At 46.9% G+C, this 21,130-nt stretch overlaps 1 protein-coding gene across 2 annotated transcripts; it reads left to right on the plus strand.

The window, feature by feature from the left end:
* The first annotated feature begins 509 nt into the window (after positions 1-509).
* Positions 510-20,525, plus strand: LOC140898215 (olfactory receptor 51E1-like). Of its 2 annotated transcripts, XM_073311859.1 has the most exons (3): positions 510-579; positions 3,122-5,914; positions 19,542-20,525. In XM_073311859.1, the coding sequence occupies exon 3, from the start codon at positions 19,584-19,586 to the stop codon at positions 20,523-20,525; it is 942 nt and encodes a 313-aa protein (XP_073167960.1). In that variant the 5' UTR covers positions 510-579; positions 3,122-5,914; positions 19,542-19,583. The 2 variants fall into 2 exon arrangements, with proteins under 2 accessions (XP_073167960.1, XP_073167877.1); XM_073311776.1 differs by lacking the exon at positions 510-579 and having other exon boundaries at positions 3,001-5,914.
* Positions 20,526-21,130: the final 605 nt, after the last annotated feature.

The raw sequence follows: 21,130 nt of genomic DNA on the forward strand, positions 1-21,130 counted from the left end.
CCTGGTTGACACCCATACCGATAAGAAAGTTAGTGAAGCACTACGATTTGCTAAACGTTATCTGCAATAAGGGGGGTAGATGTGCATGCATATAGAGAAAGAGGATTTTAACTAATATGGCGGGGGTGGGCTGCTTTATGAATAAATCTGTGACGCTACGGGACTGTCTATAAAAACCTATGAGTTTTACTTAGAGGCTGCCTGGTTCTGTTTGGAGTGTGCACTCTTCAATAAAGAGTGTTGGGTTCGGACCTTGCTGGTGTTGCCAGTCTCTCTCCGGTCAGACAACGAACCGTGCCGTCTGGGGTTCGAGTCCTCGACAATTTGGCGACTCCGCCAGGACCCGTCTGACTCTCCGGCGAGGGATCAGACTCTAAAGCAACGCAGCGCACATCCTCCGGCTTCGAGGAGCCTTACCAGTGATCTGATCCCTGCGTCGGCGATAAGGCATGTTCTGTAAACCAGCAGGAGCCCATAGAAATCCAGCAACATCCACCTACCCGTTGAGTTGGCTCCAGATCCAGGTCTTCGGGGTTTGAGTCCCTGGAGAGGGTCTTCAGGGTTCGAGTCCCTGGAGAGGTAAGCGATCGCTTGATACTAAGAGTTGGGGATTGTGGGTTTGAGTCCCCTTTCCACCTAGGATGGGACAATTTGGCAGCAAATGCCCGGGGGACGCCCCGTTGTCTCTGATACTCAGAGATTGGAAGGGAATCTCTGGAACTCCTGGGTTAACTAAATCAAAAATGAATAATTTATGTCAGGTTCAATGGCCAGCTTTCACCACTCATTTGTCCCCAACTAAAGAATGGCCGGCCTTTGGAACTTTTTCCGCAGACAGGATGGATTCCTTAAGAGATATTTGGGTCGATCTTAGACCGGGACAAATGGATTATTTGTTTGTATGGTATGATTATAAGCCAAAAGAAGGACATCCTCTTTCCTCCTCCTTTTCTTATTCATCTCAGGGGTCTCCAGCCCCGCTCTGTGCTATGCCTGCTTCTGCCCCTCCTCCAGCTTTCTGACCTATGCCCAGGACCAGTTGCAAGCCTTAAGACAGAACTTCCAGGCAGAAAAGGAAGCACTGGCGAAGCAAGTACCAGTCCTTCAGAGACTTGTCAAAACTCAACCATTTGTGCTCAGCATATGCCGTAACAACAGTGTGTCTGCCATAAGAGGAAATTGAATAGTTAAGCCGCCAATTGGCCGTGCGTTCTGTCCAGGTGACAAGCACCCTGGGGGGAGGACTCGGGTAGCCCTTGTAAGTGAGAATATTTAAGAGAAGAGACCAGGAGGGCTGGGGGCTAGTTAAAAAGCCCACCCTCCTCGTGAAATTGGTAGTGGGACAAGGCTGGTGCTCATGGAAGGGACAGTTCAGAGAGAAAAACAGGATCGGGCCCAAGCGGGCAGGCAACAGATAGAGAGATTGGAAAACAGGTTGGAAACTTGGAGGGCATAGTGAAAAAAAAGAAGTAAATAATTACAGGAATGGGAAACTTAAATCCTGGAATAATACTTGGAATGGTAAAATCCGAGTTGATCGGGGAGTCGTTTTGGAAAATGAGCAAGTGATTTAAGGAAAGAAAGTGAGAAGTTAACTCTGTAGTTGCTGGAAGGAATTATGCTAAAGAAAAAGATTTTTTGGTTTCTTTGCAGCCATTCTGAAGGAAAAAGGGGCCTTTTTTTCAAAGAAATATCTGTAAATAAATCCAGGCAAAGAGACTATGTGATTGAAATCATTTGGCTACGAAAAATTTAGACAAATTAGCTAAAAGAACATAAGGGGTTTTATTGGAACTTAACTGCCCAAATGTATAAAGGAATGTAAATATATAATGCTACTTAATTAAGATCCTATTAGACTCTAAGGGGCTACAATAGTTGGTGTTTTCCTTTTTAGAGTTGTGTGTTGTGAAAACAGGAGTTAAAAGTAAAAGGCAATCAAAAGTCCGGTAAAGTTTATTGTGCCCTTTTTAAAGTAAGAATCTTTAAGCTGTGGATCCAAAAGCAAGCCAAAAAGCATTTGTTTTAATGTAAATTACCTAACTGATAAGGTAGAAGCCACTAAAACCTGGGCTGCCTATGAAACAAATACAAGAAAATATGGGTAATTCCTCTGTTTTGCCTGCAATTAATAAGGGTATTTGTATAAAAAGAAAATATTTTAAGCAATGACTGACTGCCCAAAAGGGGTAGATCTGTGTTCTTTTTGCCTTTCAGAAAATTAGAAAATACTGATGCCAAGTAAAAAGCAATTCAACATCTCATGAATTTACTGGCACAATAGGAATTCTGTTCTGTGTTCTATGTCCTGTCTTGTGGTGTTTGTCTTGTGGCCAGAATTGCTGTGTTTAATTTTTCATAGGACAGTTTAGTTTAAAACTAAATAGAAGGGTTAAATCAAAATGCAGATACTTGTTTTATTCAACTTGAAATACAAAGCGTTTGGATAATATCAGGAAAATGTGATATACTAAAGTTTAATACATTTGCTTAAGTAAGAAAAAGAAATTTAGTTGTCCAGATTTTTAATTTAAAAAAAAATTGTTAAAATGCGCACACCAACAGTCTTTGGAAGCAAGGACATGAAAGGTTAACCCACTCCCCATATTATACATGGGATCCTTCTGGCTACCTCAAATTTCTAGCCAAAGGGCTGGGGAGGGAGGAAAGCTATTGGACACCAGAGGTTGTACCAAGTGGACTCCTCAAAAGTGGGTGTGCTTGTCCTGGCTTGTTGCTCCAAAGCTCCGTAATAAAGTCATTTTCCTAGAAGGGTGTATGTGGCATACATTGAACAATAAGACTAAAGTGCTGTATAATGGGCAATGTACATGTGTTCATTTTTGAACAAAGGTGTGTGAGTAGAAAGTGAAAGTTTCCTTTGCAGGTTAATAGAAGCCAAGAAGGAGAGAAGAAAAAGAACGGAGGACGAGCTAATTCAACGCTGTAGCTGGCAGGCTCGGTCCAAAGATAAGACGCTGGCCTGCCCAAGGACACTACTCACAGCTAGGATTTGGCTAACAGTCAAGAAAGAGGGGGGCTTGAATGTGCCCAAGCAGCTGTGAGATCTGTAAAACACTGCCAAACATTAATGAAATGTGTTAGGTCTCTGTATTTACAGGTGAAAGAAGTCCTGCTCCAAGGATCCTGAGCAATCCTGCCATATGTTAAAACCAGGTGACTGGGTCTACATAAAGGTCCATTAACGAAGGACTACTCTGGCCCCATGCTGGAAAGGCCCTTATTAAGTCCTGCTAACTACCAATGCCGCTGTGAAGTGCCAAGGACTGACTGCCTGGACCCATACTTCTTACTGCAAAAAGACCCCTCCACCTCAAGATGACTTCACTTCGACTACTGATCAGCCTGTCCCTCCTTCTGGGTTTTTGTCTTTCCTCCTTTTGGACAGCAGGGGAAAAAACAAGGTGAAGTGCTAGTAACCTCTCCCTTGTCCACTAACAGAGCTAACCTGTATTGCACCGCTAGGGAATCTGACCTGGAAAAAGGTTCCCCAGAAGCAGACGGCGTCAGACTTCGAGGGAGCCACGCACATTCACCCCACCGTGACCCGGGTGAATCAGAAGCAGACAACATCTGTGCTCAAGACAAATGGACTGCTACCCCTTTGGGCAACCTGAAGCTCCGGCTGCAGCTAAAAAAACCTTGAGTTGGTGGTGTCCTCTCAAAGAAAGATGGCCCCGTTCTCTAAGCTGGGTTCTTTAATCTGTTTAGTATTTGTTATCGTTCTTTTCTGGGGAGTTGAGACTATAGAATCACACAGTTCTAACACATTTATACGTCTTGCCCATGAAATGAAATCTCATATGCCAGACTTACAAAACACTTCATGCTGGGTGTGCTCATTAATACCAGCAGATAGCCAAAAAGGTCTTCGCAGGGCTCCTATTCCCCTTAGTGCAATGAATATGACCTGGACCCCGTCCTGAAAGAATTCTTCAGGCAATTGAAATATTACCTGGGCTGATACCGGCATCTCTGAAAGCAGGTATCTAGTAGTTTGGAAACGAGTTGGTCAATTGTGCCTCTTAAGAGAAGGGAAAATAGCTTTGGGTAATACTGAGTGCACAGCCTACTTTAACGGCACTCATTTCGGGAGTAAAAGAGGTCCTAATATCTCTCTCTCCCGGATGGGGCAACCTCTTGCACCTCCGCGTGGTGTAGATTTGCGGGTAACAAGTGCAGTCTGCAAGGGGAAGAACACTTTTTGTATAAAGATCATATGCTGATTGACTATTGTGTTATAAATTGCACGCTGGGGTATAACCTGCCAACTCATACTATGTGTTTATGTTCCTCTAACGCCCCAGTGGCTAAATTCTCCCTCCTCCCATCTTGGACCGGATGGTACAAATGTATTAATAATACCTGGTCCAAAGTCACGCCTATCCTTTTTGAAGTATACCGGGTGTGTGGTAACAAGGCATACCTGGCCCTCCCTCCTTCATGGAGTGGATCCTGCTACTTGGCTTGGTTAGAACCACCTGTAGTATATTGCGCACATCTCCCTAAAGGGGAAATCAGAAATGTAAGAGGGGCTGAGGAAGATGCGAATGACTCTCGCCCCCTTACTTGGCGTGCCCTAAATGATTGGACGGGTGCTTGTGCAGGATTTGCAGGATTTGTCTTTGCCTGTGGCGGTCCCACCTGGCGTAGTGGGGAAGGAGTCATGAGACTTCAGGGAGTGTTGGAGATGATGGCAAATACCACTGCCGATGCCTTGGTAGATTTGGCAACCAAACAAAAAAACCTAAGGCACATGGTTCTCCAAAACTGCTTGGCATTAGATATTTTGCTGGCCTCTCAGGGAGGAACACGTGCGTTAATTGGGCAAGAATGCTGTGTATATGTTCCAGATGTTTATAACGCCACCTGGGAAAGAGCAAACCACCTTATGCAAGTTGCAAAAGACCATGGAGGAGAGCGAGTCAACTCATGGTGGAGCAATTTGTTCAATTGGGTTCCAGATTTAGGTGCCTGGTTACATAACTTGCTTCGCAGTGCCGTTGTAATTGTTTGTGGCCTAATAATTTTGTATGTTATGTTAAGATGTGGCTGTTGAATGGGTACCAAGCTGTGTCCTACCAACCAGTGATTGGTCCCCAGTCACTACCCACAGAGGCCAGTATGTCCCAAGAGTTCCCCTATGGCACTCTGGGGACAAAGGGGGGACTGTTAGGTTAGAAAAGCTAAACAGGAGGCAGTTATGCCACCAAACCAAAGTCAGGCTAAGAGAGGCTGCTGGGAAAGTCTCTGAAAGTAGAATGAAGGAATATTTATTTAAGTTACAGAGAGTGAGAAAAAAGGGGAGGCCTGCATTCCTGCATTTTTGTACCAGATATGCTGGGAACTGTCCTTGAGATACAGAGGTGCTGTTTTCCTGCTCTTGTGTTATATCTGTTTTATCTCCTCGTCTCCTGGTTGACACGCATACCGATAAGAAAGTTAGTGAAGCACTACGATTTGCTAAAAGTTCTCTACAATAAGGGGGGTAGATGTGCATGCATATAGAATCATAGAATCATAGACTATCAGGGTTGGAAGGGACCCCTGAAGGTCATCTAGTGCCACCCCCTTCTCAAAGCAGTACCGATCCCCAATTAAATCATCCCAGCCAGGGCTTTGTCAAGCCTGACCTTAAAAACTTCTAAGGAAGGTGTCATAAATATAAAGGGAAGGGTAAACCCCTTTAAAATCCCTCCTGGCCAGAGGAAAAATCCTCTCACCTGTAAAGGGTTAAGAAGCTAAAAGTAACCTCGCTGGCACCTGACCAAAATGACCAATGAGGAGACAAGATACTTTCAAAAGCTGGGAGGAGGGAGAGAAACAAAGGGTCTGTGTCTGTCTGGTGATGCTTTTTCGGGGATAGACCAGGAATGGAGTCTTAGAACTTTTAGTAAGTAATCTAGCTAGGTATGTGTTAGATTATGATTTCTTTAAATGACTGAGAAAAGAATTGTGCTGAATAGAAAAACTGTTTCTGTCTACCCTTTTTGTAACTTAAGGTTTTGCCTAGAGGGATTCTCTATGTTTTGAATCTAATTTCCCTATAAGGTATCTACCATCCTGATTTTACAGAGGGGATTTCTTTACTTCTATTTACTCCTATTTCTATTAAAAGTCTTCTTGTAAGAAAACTGAATGCTTTTTCATTGTTCTCAGGTCCAAGGGTTTGGGTCTGTGGTCACCTATGCAAATTGGTGAGGCTTTTTATCCAACATTTCCCAGGAAAGGGGGGGGGTACAAGTGTTGGGAGGATTGTTCATTGTTCTCAGATCCAAGGGTTTGGGTCTGTGGTCACCTATGCAAATTGGTGAGGCTTTTTATCCAACATTTCCCAGGAAAGGGGGGGGTGCAAGTGTTGGGAGGATTGTTCATTGTTCTTAAGATCCAAGGGTCTGGGTCTGTAGTCACCTAGGCAAATTGGTGAGGCTTTTTACCAAACCTTGTCCAGGAAGTGGGGTGCAAGGTTTTGGGAAGTATTTTGGGGGGAAAGACGTTTCCAAACAGCTCTTCCCCAGTAACCAGTATTTGTTTGGTGATGATAGCGGCCAATCCAAGGACAAAGGGTGGAATATTTTGTACCTTGGGGAAGTTTTGACCTAAGCTGGTAAAGATAAGCTTAGGAGGTTTTCATGCAGGTCCCCACACCTGTACCCTAGAGTTCAGAGTGGGGGAGGAACCTTGACAGAAGGAGATTCCACCACCTCCTTAGGTAACGCATTCCAGTGTTTCACCACCCTCCTAGTGAAAAAGTTTTTCCTAATATCCAGAGAAAGAGGATTTTAACTAATATGGGGGGGGGGGGCTGCTTTATGAATAAATCTGTGACGCGATGGGACTGTCTATAAAAACCTATGAGTTTTACTTAAGAGGCTGGCTGGTTCTCTTTGGAGACGGGCTTCTCTCTCTTGTTGTGTGCACTCTTCAATAAAGAGCTTTGTGTTTGGACCTTGCTGGTGTTGCCTGTCTCTCTCCGGCCAGACAACGAACTGTGCCGTCTGGGGATTCAAGTCCTCGACAACAACAAATCCATTGCAAGTGTCCATCTACAATCATGTTTGTTATGCCACATCTCTGGCTCAATACCATTGGGATTTGGGACTTTTAGGGTCACCCTGCAGCTTCCCTTTGCAAAATTAAGTTCTCTTTTTCCTCCAGTGTCCTGAAGGATCAAACCCTGATTTCTCCTGCTTAACAGAATTCACTGGCTGATTGGGTTTGCTCTCTGTGCTAACAGCTATTAGCAAGTCCTTCTTCTCCCTGCCAGCCAAGTAATTTGCATTACCACAGACAGGAGCCAGTTCACCAGTTTTCAGATCCTTAACTGCTACCAATTCCAAGGCTGGACTCTGTCTTAAAGAGATACCATCCATTTTCACTAACAAGCCAGACTCCAAGTTCTGTTGCTCTTCCCTTACCAACCTCTGCTTCCACATGGAATTAGATGATGTTAAGCTCACTGAGAGCACAAGAAAGTATCTAGAGATGAGAGTATACCTGCCATCCCCTGCATTCTCGAGAGATTAACTGCCCAGCTGTTCTGCTCTGCAGACTCAGCTACCCAGTCTTCCCTCTGAACCTGAGCCTCAGACTGTTCACTCACAGAATCAGCATGAAGACATTCCTCTCTCAACAACCTTGTCTTCCCAACAAGCTGGCCAAACACAGCCACTTGGTTATAGGACTGTTCAACTTTCTTAACAGCTTTCACTCCATCTGAGACCTTCTCAAAGCTCTCCACACTGGGTCTTTCAAAAAGAAAGTTAGTGGATCCATTCACAACAGAAAATCTCTGGCTGTTAGGAACTGAAACTTCCTTGATTAAATCACTTTCACACCCTCCAGCTACAGCAAACTGCTTGCAAAGACTACCATGAGGAGTCCTTTCCCCAGGAATTTCTTTAAGCAGCAATTCACCCCTCACAGAAATTCTGCCTTTACCCTCTTCACCTAGGGCTTGCTCTACAGGAACACTTCCCTGAGCAACAACAGACTCTTTCTGGGTCTCACGTACATCCAGAATCACCTCTGGCCCATCAGGTGGATTCCAACACAATCCCCTTTCAGGGAAACTTATAGACTTCCTAGATAAAAGGTTAGAAGCCTTCTCCTTCCCTTTGCCACACACAAGCTCAGGAATCTTTTCCTTCTTGCTACAAGTTTCCACACCATCAGTAGGTAACACAATCATAGAATCATAGAATATCAGGGTTGGAAGGGACCTCAGGAGGTCATCTAGTCCAACCCCCTGCTCAAAGCAGGACCAATCCCCAATTAAATCAATCACATCACCTTTCTGCTCTCCTTGTGCCCTGGCGAGGGTATCACCCTGATTAGACAGAGTTACTACACCCTTTCCCAGCCACACATTAGCAACAGGCAAAATACAAGCGCCAGAATTGTCTGGTATCTGGGATTTTGCTAGGACACTAACTGGATGCGACCTAGTTAGAGTGCCATTCTCCCGAGCAGACACAAACTTAGGACCATTCCTTTCCTGGGCTTTAGCTGAATCCAGACTCTGAGACAACCGCACTATTCTCAGCCATCACAGGCTGAAAGGCACCTTCTGTCTGCTCCATAGACAAAGAAGAGCCGGACATACATTCTCCTTTAGCAGACACACAGCTTGGGATCTCTTTCCCCTTGTCCCAGCACACAAGGCTGGTCACAGACAACTGCTTGGAGATCAGGGTAGCTCCCTCCATAGACAAGCCAATACCCCTGACAGACACAGGCACATTTCCTTCACTGTCACAATCCTCCACACAGGTAACAGGTAAGGTATAGGGACTCTTATCTTCCACTATCCTCGCCTTCCCAAACTGCTGACTAGACAAAGCCATCAGCTCACACTGCTGCCTAGGCTCATCCAAACTTTCCTTACCAAGCACCTTGCCACTCCCAACTGACAAACTGCTGCTCTTCTCAGTACCCTGAGCTACTTCCAGCAAATCACAGTTACCTTTTCCAGGTTCACTTTTACAAGCTGTACTAGCCAACAATCCATCACCCATCAAAAATTGACCCTTTCCTTCCTCAGTTCAGGCTTTAACCTGACCATCCACTTTCATCTGCTCCTGAGAAACATTTTCCTGACCAATGAGTTCTTTCTGTTCTTTATCAAACTCCAGATTCACTTCTGTCACATTAGACAGACATTCAGAAGCTTCCTGCACAGACAAACAGCTCTTTTCCTTAGACAAACATTCCCCGGGCAAATCATTGGCCATAATGGACACAGGTTTAAGATCATCCCTTTCCTGTGACTGGTTACCTGGACTGAAAAAAACTTTAATATTTTCCCCAATCAAAAGATCCTTAGGCAATAACTTCCTTATACCAACTCTAGCTTCATGCTTAGTACCATTCCATTCAAGGGGGATTCGGGCTAAAGGCACGCTTACAGTAAACTCATAGAGGACTACAACATTCACACTCTGATTTGCTAAGTAATCTTCTTCTTTGACAAGATCTGCTTTAACAAGAGTCAGAGTAACAGCCGTGTTAGTCTGTATTTGCAAAAAGAAAAGGAGTACTTGTGGCACCTTAGAGACTAACCAATTTATTTGAGCATAAGCTTTCGTGAGCTACAGCTCACTTCATCGGATGCATAGATCAGATGCATCCGATGAAGTGAGCTGTAGCTCACGCAAGCTTATGCTCAGATAAATTGGTTAGTCTCTAAGGTGCCACAAGTCCTCCTTTTCTTGTAACAAGAGTGATGTTAGAAGCCATAATTTGCCCTAAACAGCTTTTTCCATTTTTTCCATTGACTTTTACGCTCTCTATGAATTTTTCATTACCACTCCCATACAGAGCATTGGCACTATGTATGGGGCCACCCTCTACTGAACTCACAGTAACAGCATTACATAAAAGGTGGCAGTGTTGGGGTACATTTGGTTACACCCAGACAACTGCTCAGAGTCATACAACAGATCAACATTGTTATATACTGGACTTTCAAGAGGATACAATTTCTGCTGTTCTTCCATTGCTTTTTTTGACTTGGAGCTGAAGTCTGACTGTCTCCTGTTGCATCTGGTGAGCTTTCTTCTTCCTTTCATCATAGAATCATAGAATCATAGAATATCAGGGTTGGAAGGAACCCCAGAAGGTCATCTAGTCCAACCCCCTGCTCAAAGCAGGACCAATTCCCAGTTAAATCATCCCAGCCAGGGCTTTGTCAAGCCTGACCTTAAAAACCTCTAAGGAAGGAGATTCTACCACCTCCCTAGGTAACGCATTCCAGTGTTTCACCACCCTCTTAGTGAAAAAGTTTTTCCTAATATCCAATCTAAACCTCCCCCACTGCAACTTGAGACCATTACTCCTCGTTCTGTCATCTGCTACCATTGAGAACAGTCTAGAGCCATCCTCTTTGGAACCCCCTTTCAGGTAGTTGAAAGCAGCTATCAAATCCCCCCTCATTCTTCTCTTTTGCAGGCTAAACAATCCCAGCTCCCTCAGCCTCTCCTCATAACTCATGTGTTCCAGTCCCCTAATCATTTTTGTTGCCCTTCGCTGGACTCTCTCCAATTTATCCACATCCTTCTTGAAGTGTGGGGCCCAAAACTGGACACAGTACTCCAGATGAGGCCTCACCAATGTCGAATAGAGGGGAACGATCACGTCCCTCGATCTGTTCGCTATGCCCCTACTTATACATCCCAAAATGCCATTGGCCTTCTTGGCAACAAGGGCACACTGCTGACTCATATCCAGCTTCTCGTCCACTGTCACCCCTAGGTCCTTTTCCGCAGAACTGCTGCCTAGCCATTCGGTCCCTAGTCTGTAGCTGTGCATTGGGTTCTTCCGTCCTAAGTGCAGGACCCTGCACTTATCCTTATTGAACCTCATCAGATTCCTTTTGGCCCAATCTTCCAATTGGTCTAGGTCCTTCTGTATCCTATCCCTCCCCTCCAGCGTATCTACCACTCCTCCCAGTTTAGTATCATCCGCAAATTTGCTGAGAGTGCAATCCACACCATCCTCCAGATCATTTATGAAGATATTGAATAAAACCGGCCCCAGGACCGACCCTTGGGGCACTCCACTTGATACCGGCTGCCAACTAGACATGGAGCCATTGATCACTACCCGTTGAGCCCGACAATTTAGCCAGCTTTCTACCCACCTTATAGTGCATTCATCCAGCCCATACTTCCTTAACTTGCTGACAAGAATACTATGGGAGACCGTGTCAAAAGCTTTGCTAAAGTCAAGAAACAATACATCCACTGCTTTCCCTTCATCCACAGAACCAGTAATCTCATCATAAAAGGCGATTAGATTAGTCAGGCATGACCTTCCCTTGGTGAATCCATGCTGGCTGTTCCTGATCACTTTCCTCTCATGCAAGTGCTTCAGGATTGATTCTTTGAGGACCTGCTCCATGATTTTTCCAGGGACTGAGGTGAGGCTGACTGGCCTGTAGTTCCCAGGATCTTCCTTCTTCCCTTTTTTAAAGATTGGCACTACATTAGCCTTTTTCCAGTCATCCGGGACTTCCCCGGTTCGCCACGAGTTTTCAAAGATAAGATCAGCTTCTTTTTCTCTCTCAGCAGCTTCTCTTTCAAATTCAGCGTTCCTTTCTTTGGCTTCTTTCTCCAGCTGGGCCAAGGCTTGCTTCTCTCTCATTCGAATGTCCGCCAGTTTTTGTTCATGCACAAGTTGCAGTTTACTCACTGCCTTTTGACAGGTTTCAGAGTTTGGATGAGCTATTACCAGCAGGAGAGTGAGTTTGTGTGTGTATGGGGTTGGGGGGGGGTGTGAGAGAACCTGGATTTGTGCTGGAAATGGCCCACCTTGATTATCATGCACATTGTAGGGAGAGTGGTCACTTTGGATGAGCTATTACCAGCAGGATAGTGAGTTTGTGTGTGTGGTTTTTGGGAGGGGGGTGAGGGGGTGAGAGAACCTGGATTTGTGCAGGAAATGGCCCAACTTGATTGTCATGCACATTGTGTAAAGAGTTGTCACTTTGGATGGGCTATCACCAGCAGGAGAGTGAATTTGTGTGGGGGGGTGGAGGGTGAGAAAACCTGGATTTGTGCTGGAAATGGCCCAACCTGATGCTCACTTTAGATAAGCTATTACCAGCAGGACAGTGGGGTGGGAGGGGGTATTGTTTCATATTCTCTGTGTGTATATAAAGTCTGCTGCAGTTTCCACGGCATGCATCCGATGAAGTGAGCTGTAGCTCACGAAAGCTCATGCTCAAATAAATTGGTTAGTCTCTAAGGTGCCACAAGTCCTCCTTTTCTTCACTGCCTTTTGCATTCCATTGCTTCTGCAGTCTCTGTAGCATCAGCTAAGGGCTGTGGTCCTGCCTCCTGATCACTGGCCACCAACAGATCTCTCAGTTCTTGATTTGTAGCTTTCTTTCTAAAGCTTATTGTCTTTTCTGAACACAAATCTTTTAGGGCTTTTTTGTCAAGGCCCTCATATGCTCTTTGCTCACCCATTGCAACTGCTCTTTAACCATCCAAACTCTCAATACCAAAATTCAAATTTGGATAGTGTTGGGTTCTGACCCAAAGCTTAATTGACCTGCTTCTGTGGATCCTAGCACAACTACGCCACTGTAACTCTGAGGTTTTTCCAGGCCATGGGACGGGCAGCTTGTCTTTGGGACAAAGAAAGAAAGACCACATGGCCAGAGAATATAAAAAGCTGCGGCAGCTCCTCCATCTTGTCTTCAATCCTGCTTCTTACCTCTGGAGGGACTTTGCTACACTGAAGCTTTGAACCAAGGACTGAAAGACCCATCCCAGCTGTGGATGTTCTCCAGAGACTGGATTTGAACCTGCAGTTTATTCCATCACTGCTACAAGCCTGAACCAAGAACTTGGCCATTACTGTATGTCATTGATTCCATTGAACCAATTCTAGCTCTCATCGATATCTTTTTCCTTTTATGAATAAACCTTTATAATTTAGATTCTAAAGGGTTGGCAACAGCATGATTTGTGGGTAAGGTCTGATTTGTGTATTGACCTGGGTCTGGGGCTTGGTCCTTTGGAATCGAGAGAACCTTTTTTCTTTTACTGGGGTGTTGGTTTTCATAACCATTCGTCCCCATAACGAGTGGCCCTGGTGGTGATACTGGGAAACTGGAGTGTCTAAGGGAATTGCTTGTGTGACTTGTGGTTAGCCAGATAGTAAAACCAAAGTCCTCTCTGTCTGGCTGGTTTGGTTTGCCTTAGAGGTGGAAAAACCCCAGCCTTGGGCTGTAACTGCCCTGTTTCAAGCAATTTGTCCTGAATTAGCACTTTCAGTTGTGTCCTGCCAGGACCAGAATTGTTACAAAAGGCAAAGCATGTTTATCTGCAAAATGTACTGTATCAGAATGAAATTCCCAGCTGACTGAGCCGTGTCCTGGTGGGCGGTTCAGAAGGCTGATAAATAACCCAACTCAGTAAGCCTGACAGATGGCAAACCCAGACCGCGTGCAGCACTGAGCTTTCCTGTCTGATGAAGCAATAAGAATTCTCGGCGTCCGTTACTGGCGGACCCTGGTGAGTTTGGACGATGCTGGCTGAAATGTCCTTAAACTGAGCTTGGTTGTTTTGAGAGCCGTATTCTACCACCTCTACTCATGTTGAGTTTATAAAACAACCCATCTCCCACAAGATGATGAGTGCCCTCGGATGATGCTGAACACCCTTAGCTCCCCTTGACTTCAGCAGGAGTTGGGGTTTGTCAGCTGCTGGCAGAATTGAGCTCTTAGCGTAGGCAGGGTTTAAAGGGATGACCACAGGAGACTTCTCAAAGCGCCAGAAGAAGATACTCAGAGGCTGTTTTTTTGAGGGAACTGAGATGTGGTGAGTAGCTTTTAGTATTGGTAGGCGTATGTAAGGACTAGTCATCCATTTATTTATTTTGCCATTTAACAATTTGTGCTTGGCCAACCTATATTCTTGTTGAGTGCACATAAACAATCAGAGGAGCTACTTCTTCAAGTTGCATCCAAGATAACGATCCACTCAAGCCAATGATCCATAGATTCGTTCAAGCCCAGAAGAGACCATTAGGTCATCTAGTCCAGTGGTTTTCAAACTGTGAGTTGCAACCCAGTACTGGGTGGTGGAATGGAAGGCACTGCTTTACGGCAGCTCTGGTCAGCACCGCCCACCGGGCCGTTAAAAGTCCGGTTGGCAGTGCTGCCCGGATAAGTCAGGCTAGTCCCTACCTGTTCCAACACCAAGCTGCACCCCAGAAGTGGCCAGCAGCAGGTCTGGATCCTGGGGGGGGGCACGGGGTTCCTCGCACTGCCCCCCACCAGGAGCAGCGGCTCTGCACTCCCACCGGGGGGTGCCTGAGGGCAAGAGCCGCACGGAGCCGCTTGCGCACCTCCACGTAGGAGCCGGACCTGCTGCTGGCTGCTTCCGGGGCGCAGCGCGATCTGCAGTGCTAGGAGAGGCAGGCAGCTTGCCTTAGCACCGCCGCTGCACCGCTGACCGGAAGCCGCCCAAGGTAAGTCTGCGCCCCAACCCTGCACCCTAATCCCCTGCCCCAATCCTGAGCCCCCCGCCAACCCAGAACCCCCTCCTGCACCCCAAGCCCCTCATCTCCAGCCCTACCTCAGAGCCTGCACCCCCAGCCCAGAGCCCTGACCCGCTCCCTCACCCCAAACCCCTCATTCCCAGCTCCGGTGGGTCACGGGCATCAACAATTTTCTTCAACTGGGTCACCAGGAAAAATTTTGAAAACCACTGATCTAGTCTGACCTCCTCTATATCACAGGCTGCAGAATTTCACCCATTTACCCCTGTCTTGAACCCAATGACTTGTGTTTGACTAACGCATCCCTTGTGTTCCTCTAAAGCGTATCTTCCAGGAAGGCATCCAGTCTTGGTTTGGAGATAGCAGGAGAATTCATCACCTCCCTGCGGAGTTTGTTCCAGTGGTTAAACACCCTTGATGTCAAAAATTTAGTTTGTCTGGTTTCAGTTTCAAGCTATTGGCTCTTATTATAACTTTCCATGCTTGATAAAAGATTCCCTTAGTAGCTGGTATTTTGTCCCTGTGAAGGTGCTTGTACATGGTTATCAAGTCAGCTCTCCACCTTACTTTTAGTAAGCTAAGCAGACTCAGCCCTTGAAGCCTCCACTGTCCGGCATTTGCTCCAGCCCTTCAGTCATTTTTGTGGCTCTTTTCTGCACCCACTCCAATTTTTCAATCTAGGCTCGGGGTCTGGACACAGTATGCCGGCCCTGGTCTCCCCACTGCCATACACAGAAGTAAGGTCACCACCTGCTTTTACTCACTGCTTGCCTGTTTATACAGCCAATGGTAAGTTAGAAACAACCGAGGAGGAGAAAGACCAGGATGATTGTAAGCCATGATGTGATGCAGCTGGGAACAAGGCCCATGAGATCCTAGAATGTGTCAGGAGAGATAGGGAAGTATTCATATCCTTATACCAGGCACTGGTGAGACTTCCTCTGGCAAACTGTATAAAATTCTGGTCATTTATATTCCAGAAAGAAAAATACAGATTGGAAAGGTGCAGAGAAGGGCTCCTAGGATGGTCAGAGCAATAGAGGGCCTGTCTTACAAGGAGACTAAAGAACTTGGCTGGTTTAGCCTAACACAAGGCAGGCTGAGCAGGGATCAGATTGCTCTATAAATACACCAGTGGTGGGGGGTAAAAACCAGGGAGGGAGACGAGCTCCTGAAGCTAAAGGACAGTGTTGTCAAAAGAACAAACGGGGAGAAACTGGCCATGAGTAAACTGAGGCTGGAGAGGAGAAGGAGGTTTCTGACCATCTGAGGAGGGAGGTTCTGGAACAGCCGCCCAACAGGAGCAGAGGGGAACAAACAACCCAGCTTGTTTTAAGATGGAGCTTGACACGTTTATGCACCGGATTGTATACCAGGGTCACCTGACATAGCAGGGGACTGGACTCATTGACCCAGGAGGTCCGTTCCAGGCCTATGTCCCTGTGGGTCATATTTTGCCCATTTTGCATCACACTGGGCGCTCATGTGGAGTTGCTTGTGCACTATGACCCTTCTCTGGGCCCTGGCCGATGGATCTGTCCCTCAATAGATTCAGGAGAAAGCATGACTCAGCATTATCATCCGGAAAAGGAATTGTTCTTGGGCTCCTGTTTAGTGATGTCACAGGAGTTTAATTCCCTGAGTTTCTGCTAATCTCAGCATGCTGAGCTGCCAGCTGCCCCCTCCCCCTCCACTAGCCCCAAAGGAAGGGTGGTTCTGGCCTTAAAGTGCTGGCCTGGGACTCACAAGAACTGGCTTCAGTTCCAGGCTCTTCCACAGATTTCTTCTGTGACCTTGGGCAACTCACTTAGTCCCTCTGTGCCTCAGCAATATGTGTTTTAATACGGCTCAATGTAGAGGTTTACACCTTGGAAGAAGGGACACAGGCCATCCTTACCGGATGGGGGACCCAATCTTGGGAAGCAGTGACTCTGAAAAAGACTTGGGGGTCATAATCAGCTGAACATGAGCTCCCAATGCAGTGCTACAGACCAAAAAGCTAGAGCAACCCGGAATGTACAACCAGGAGAATCTCGAGTAGGGGCAGGGAGGTTATTTTACCTCTGCGTTTAGCTCTGGTGTGACCACTGCTGGGATCCTGTGTCCAGTTCTGGTGTCTACAGTTCAAGAAGGACATTGATAAATTGGAGAAGGGTCAGAGAAGAGCCCAGAGAATGACTAAAGGATTAAAAAAACCTGCCTTAGAGTAATAGCCTGAAGGAGGTCAATCTATCTAGTTTAACGAAGAAAAGGTGACAGGGGTGACTTGATCACAGTCTGTAAGTACCTGCATGAGGATCAAACATTTAACCATGGGTTCTTCAGTCTATCAGAGACAGTTATAACAGGATCCAATGGCTGGAAGCTGAAGCTGGACACATTCAGACTGGAACTAAGGTGTAATTTTTTTCAACAATGAGGGTAATTAACGATTGGAACAATTTACCAAGGGCTGTGGTAGATTCTCCATCACTGACAATTGTTACATCAAGGCAGGAGGTTGTTTTAACAGCTCTGCTCTAGGAGTTATTGTGGGGCAGGTCTCTGGCCTGTGCTAGGCAGGGGTCAGACTCGGTGATCACAATGGTGCCTTCTGGCCTTGGGATCTGCCCAGTGGTGTTCGTAGCTCTGCCCTGCCGCACGGGGTGTTGTACTGATAAATATGTCACAGATTGACAGGCGCTCGGATGCTACGATAATTGGGGCCAGAAGGAGATTTCATCTCGGTGTGCCCCATATGGGTGATTTGGGGCACTGGGTGGAGAACCTGAACTCTTCCCAACACCCCTTGGTGATGAGGCCTGTCATCAGCACAGCCCCCTTTGATGAGGGAGTCCGGGCCCCTCCTGCAGCTTGGCAGTAAGAGGGGGAATCAGGACGTGCTTTCAGAGAGTGAAGGGTCTGGAGAGTGTTGTCTGGCTGAATAGAGCCCTGCTGGGCTGTCCCTCACTCTGATCCTGACCCTCACCCCCTCCATGAGCACTGAGACCTGCTCTAGGGCTGGAGATAGACCTCACACCCTGCGTCCAAATTTCCATCATCACCAGATTTGGGGGTAGCTGGATCTGGGGGAGGGGGTTGTTTGGGTCCAATAGAGAGCTAGCAGCAGGCATTTGGAGCTAGGCTTGGGTCACGCCCCTTTCTGTTAAGAATGTGCAGGCCCTTGCTTAGCCGGTGTGTGCATGTTTCATGCCTGAACAAGGGGAAGAGACTCTCTGAGCTGTGCCACAGGAGTCAGTGAATCTGCGAAGCCGGCACTGTTATGTCCGGCTGTCTGTAGCGTAACCCTGTTCCTTACAACCGGGGGCTCTGTAGCCCAGTGCAGAAGGGAAACGGTGTTGTTAGTAGATAGGTCTGTTTGTTAGCATCGGATAGAATTTCGGGTTTGACTTTTTGATACTCTTATACTAAAATGTGTAAAGAAAGAACAGACACTGTGATGTTGCTTCTGCCTAGCCAGATTTGTTAGCACAATGGGAACAGATAAGAGCAGTTAAAGTGTCACCTCAGAGCACACTTTAAGATTGCCTCAACCCTGCCTCAAGGCACAGTCAAGCAATCAGTCGGGAGGGGCAAAGGGGCTTGTAGGGGGAAGGTATAAAACACTAAAAACCCAAAGAAATGCCTGTCCCTGACCGCAGCATAACCTCATTCCTTACCCCTCCCGTGGGGTACAAAAGGGGCAGGATGAAGACCACAGATCCAAAATGGAACATGACCCTAAGTTGTAAGGGGCAGAACTATGGACATGCATTGGGCCTGCTAAGAAGGAGGAGGTGTGAATGGGAATCGGAATAGGGAATGGGGAAATGGGAATGGAGAACAGGGACACAGGCAAGGCTCTGTGGTGTCAGAGCTGGGAAGGGGGACACGGGGTAAAGGCTCTGCGGTGTCAGAGACGGGAACAGAACACTGGGGAACAGACTCTGCCAGTATCTAGAGCTCTGGACATGTTTGCTTGGAACTAACCCCAATAAACATCACATTGTCTGCACTTTGGACTTCTGATCTTCTGCTTTCTGTTTGCATGACAAGAACCAGGGAAGGGGGTGAAGGGAAAGCCCTCTAACAAGTATCTCCGTCACTGACGGGCTGTGGCCAGAAATGTCCACTAACTAACCCTCAGTGCCTTCGTTTGTGGGTGCTCCGCTTAAGATAGGGGGACAGCAGCACCAACTCCTGGGATTTTATTGGGAGTCTCGCACTATTTCCTGTCTTTCTTAAAGCCCCAACTTCTGGGATCAAGACACTGTGCGGGAATCCCAGTTTTCAGTTTTCCTAAGGAAGTTTTTTTTTAAAAGTGAGTTGCAGAAAAGCTAGAAACCCTGAATCAGGTGCATCCCAAAGACTGAGAAACCAAAGGCACATGAAAACGAACCCCACATTAGTGTATTTTTAAATCTCATTATTTTAAAACCAATCTCATGATTTTGGGGAGTATGAGTCATACTTGTTGTATGGGGCCGAGCGATACTGCATCCCTAGTTCAAAAGATACGCTCTCATTCAGCCACAAGACCAGAATTCGATGAGTGAAATTCCCTGGCCTATATTTTGCAGAAGCTCAGTACAGATGATTGCAATGGACCTTTCTGGTCCCAATATCTATGAATGTGGGTGTGCAAAGTCTGATGAGCCCCACATCACTGGACAATGGAAAACATTCACCTTGACCCTTCCAGGTCTCAGATTTCCCTTCTGTAATAATGCCGATAATTTTTGTGGAAGTGCACAAGCCAAAAAGGAATGTGTCCTCTATCCCCCAACGAGTTCTTGCGAGCTATAACCCTATGACCTGACCTTCCCGTATGAGTGCCGACAGCTGCCAGGACTGGTGCACTGTACTGGGAAATATTTACAGACCATGCAGCCCTGGGAGACACTGAGGGACTGATTCTGATCACACTCAAACCAGTGTAAATCTACTAACATTCATAGAGCGAGGCCACGGTAGTGAGATCAGAATGGGGCTTGCTGTGATACTGATAATGATAATTGTTTTGATTCCAGGCTTCTGTAAAGGCAGCTGGACAATAGCAACACGCCCCACCCATGTCAGCTTCCAACAACATCAGCTTCAGCGCTTCCCCCTTCACCTTGATTGGAATCCCAGGGCTGGAGGCAGCTCATTTCTGGCTGGCCTTTCTTCTGTTCTCATTGTACCTCTTCACCGTGCTCGGGAATGGCACCATTATTTATATCATCAAAGCCGAGCAAAGCCTCCATGAGCCCATGTACCTTTTCCTCTGCATGCTTGCAGCCATTGATATACTGATCTCCACATCCACCATGCCGAGGATGATGGACCTCCTCTGGTTCAACTCCACCACCATTGGGTTTGATGCCTGCCTGCTCCAGATGTTCTGCATCCACTCTCTGTCAGGCATGGAGTCCACGGTCTTGCTGGCCATGGCTTTTGATCGCTACGTGGCCATATGCTGTCCCCTGAGGCACGCCGCCATCCTCACCAGCCCCAGCATAGCCAAGATAGGGCTGGCAGCAGTAATCAGAGGAGCTACCGTGATGGCCCCCTTGCCCATTTTTATTAAAAGGCTGCCCTTCTGCGGCTCCAGAGTCCTCTCCCATTCCTACTGCTTACACCAGGACGTGATGAAGCTGGCCTGTGCCGATATAAAAGTCAATATCATATACGGTTTGATTGTTATTATCTCTGTCATTGGGCTGGACTCCCTGCTGATCTCCCTGTCGTACATCTTCATTCTCAGGGCTGCCTTGAGTCTGAGCCAGGAGGCCAGACTCAAGGCACTGGGCACCTGCATCTCCCACGTCTGTGCCGTCTTCCTGTTCTATGTGCCGTTCATTGGCCTGTCCATGGTGCACAGGTTTGGGAAGATACATGGTTCCAACATCCATGTCGTAATGGCCAACGTCCACTTGCTGGTGCCCCCAGTACTCAACCCAATAGTGTATGGGGTGAAAACCAAGCAAATCCATCAAAGGATCACGAGGCTGTTCCAAAGAACTACCCACTGATGGGACCTTTCATCTAGCCAGCTGCATAGTCATTCAAAACAGAAGCAATCATTAATAGCCCACATGGCCAATCCAGAACATCACTCAACAAGCAGGACAATTCCTCACGCACCCTTGTACCCAAAGCAAACCTGATGTAGATCACAGAGGCACACAGCCAGCCCCTGGAGTTTCCCTTTCGTCCAACAGCCACAGCTAGAGTGGCACCAACAGGGGAACAAGAGATGAGTCTGGGTAAGCCAGCCCTCTCCCCTGCCCTCCCCATTGGCTCCTGCGGGAGCCACCCGAACGCAGCAGATCCCAGCAGCCTTGCTCGCCACCAGAAGCCTGAGGAACTTCATGGTGGCCTAAGAGAGCCACCAGCCCCTGGAACTGGCATTGAAATCAACAGATTTCCATTGAGCACTGAACACAGCATATGGCCTCCTAACTTCAGTTCTGCAGCTGACACTGATACACTACGTCACCTTGAGTCCTGCATGGTATATCTGTATCGGTGGAATACATGACACCCAGTCTCTTAATAGCTGAGAATAAATAATAGCTGCCAAAAAAAGAATAAATGAAGCATGATCGTACATCTGGTACTCCTGGGGGAATTCTGT

The sequence above is a fragment of the Lepidochelys kempii genome, chromosome 1 (assembly GCF_965140265.1).
Source record: "Lepidochelys kempii isolate rLepKem1 chromosome 1, rLepKem1.hap2, whole genome shotgun sequence".
NCBI classification, from domain to species: Eukaryota; Metazoa; Chordata; order Testudines; family Cheloniidae; genus Lepidochelys; species Lepidochelys kempii.

Excerpts from the sequence above, each read along its gene's own strand:
- LOC140898215 (XM_073311859.1), top strand. The coding sequence starts at position 19,584 with ATGTCAGCTTCCAACAACATCAGCTTCAGCGCTTCCCCCTTCACCTTG.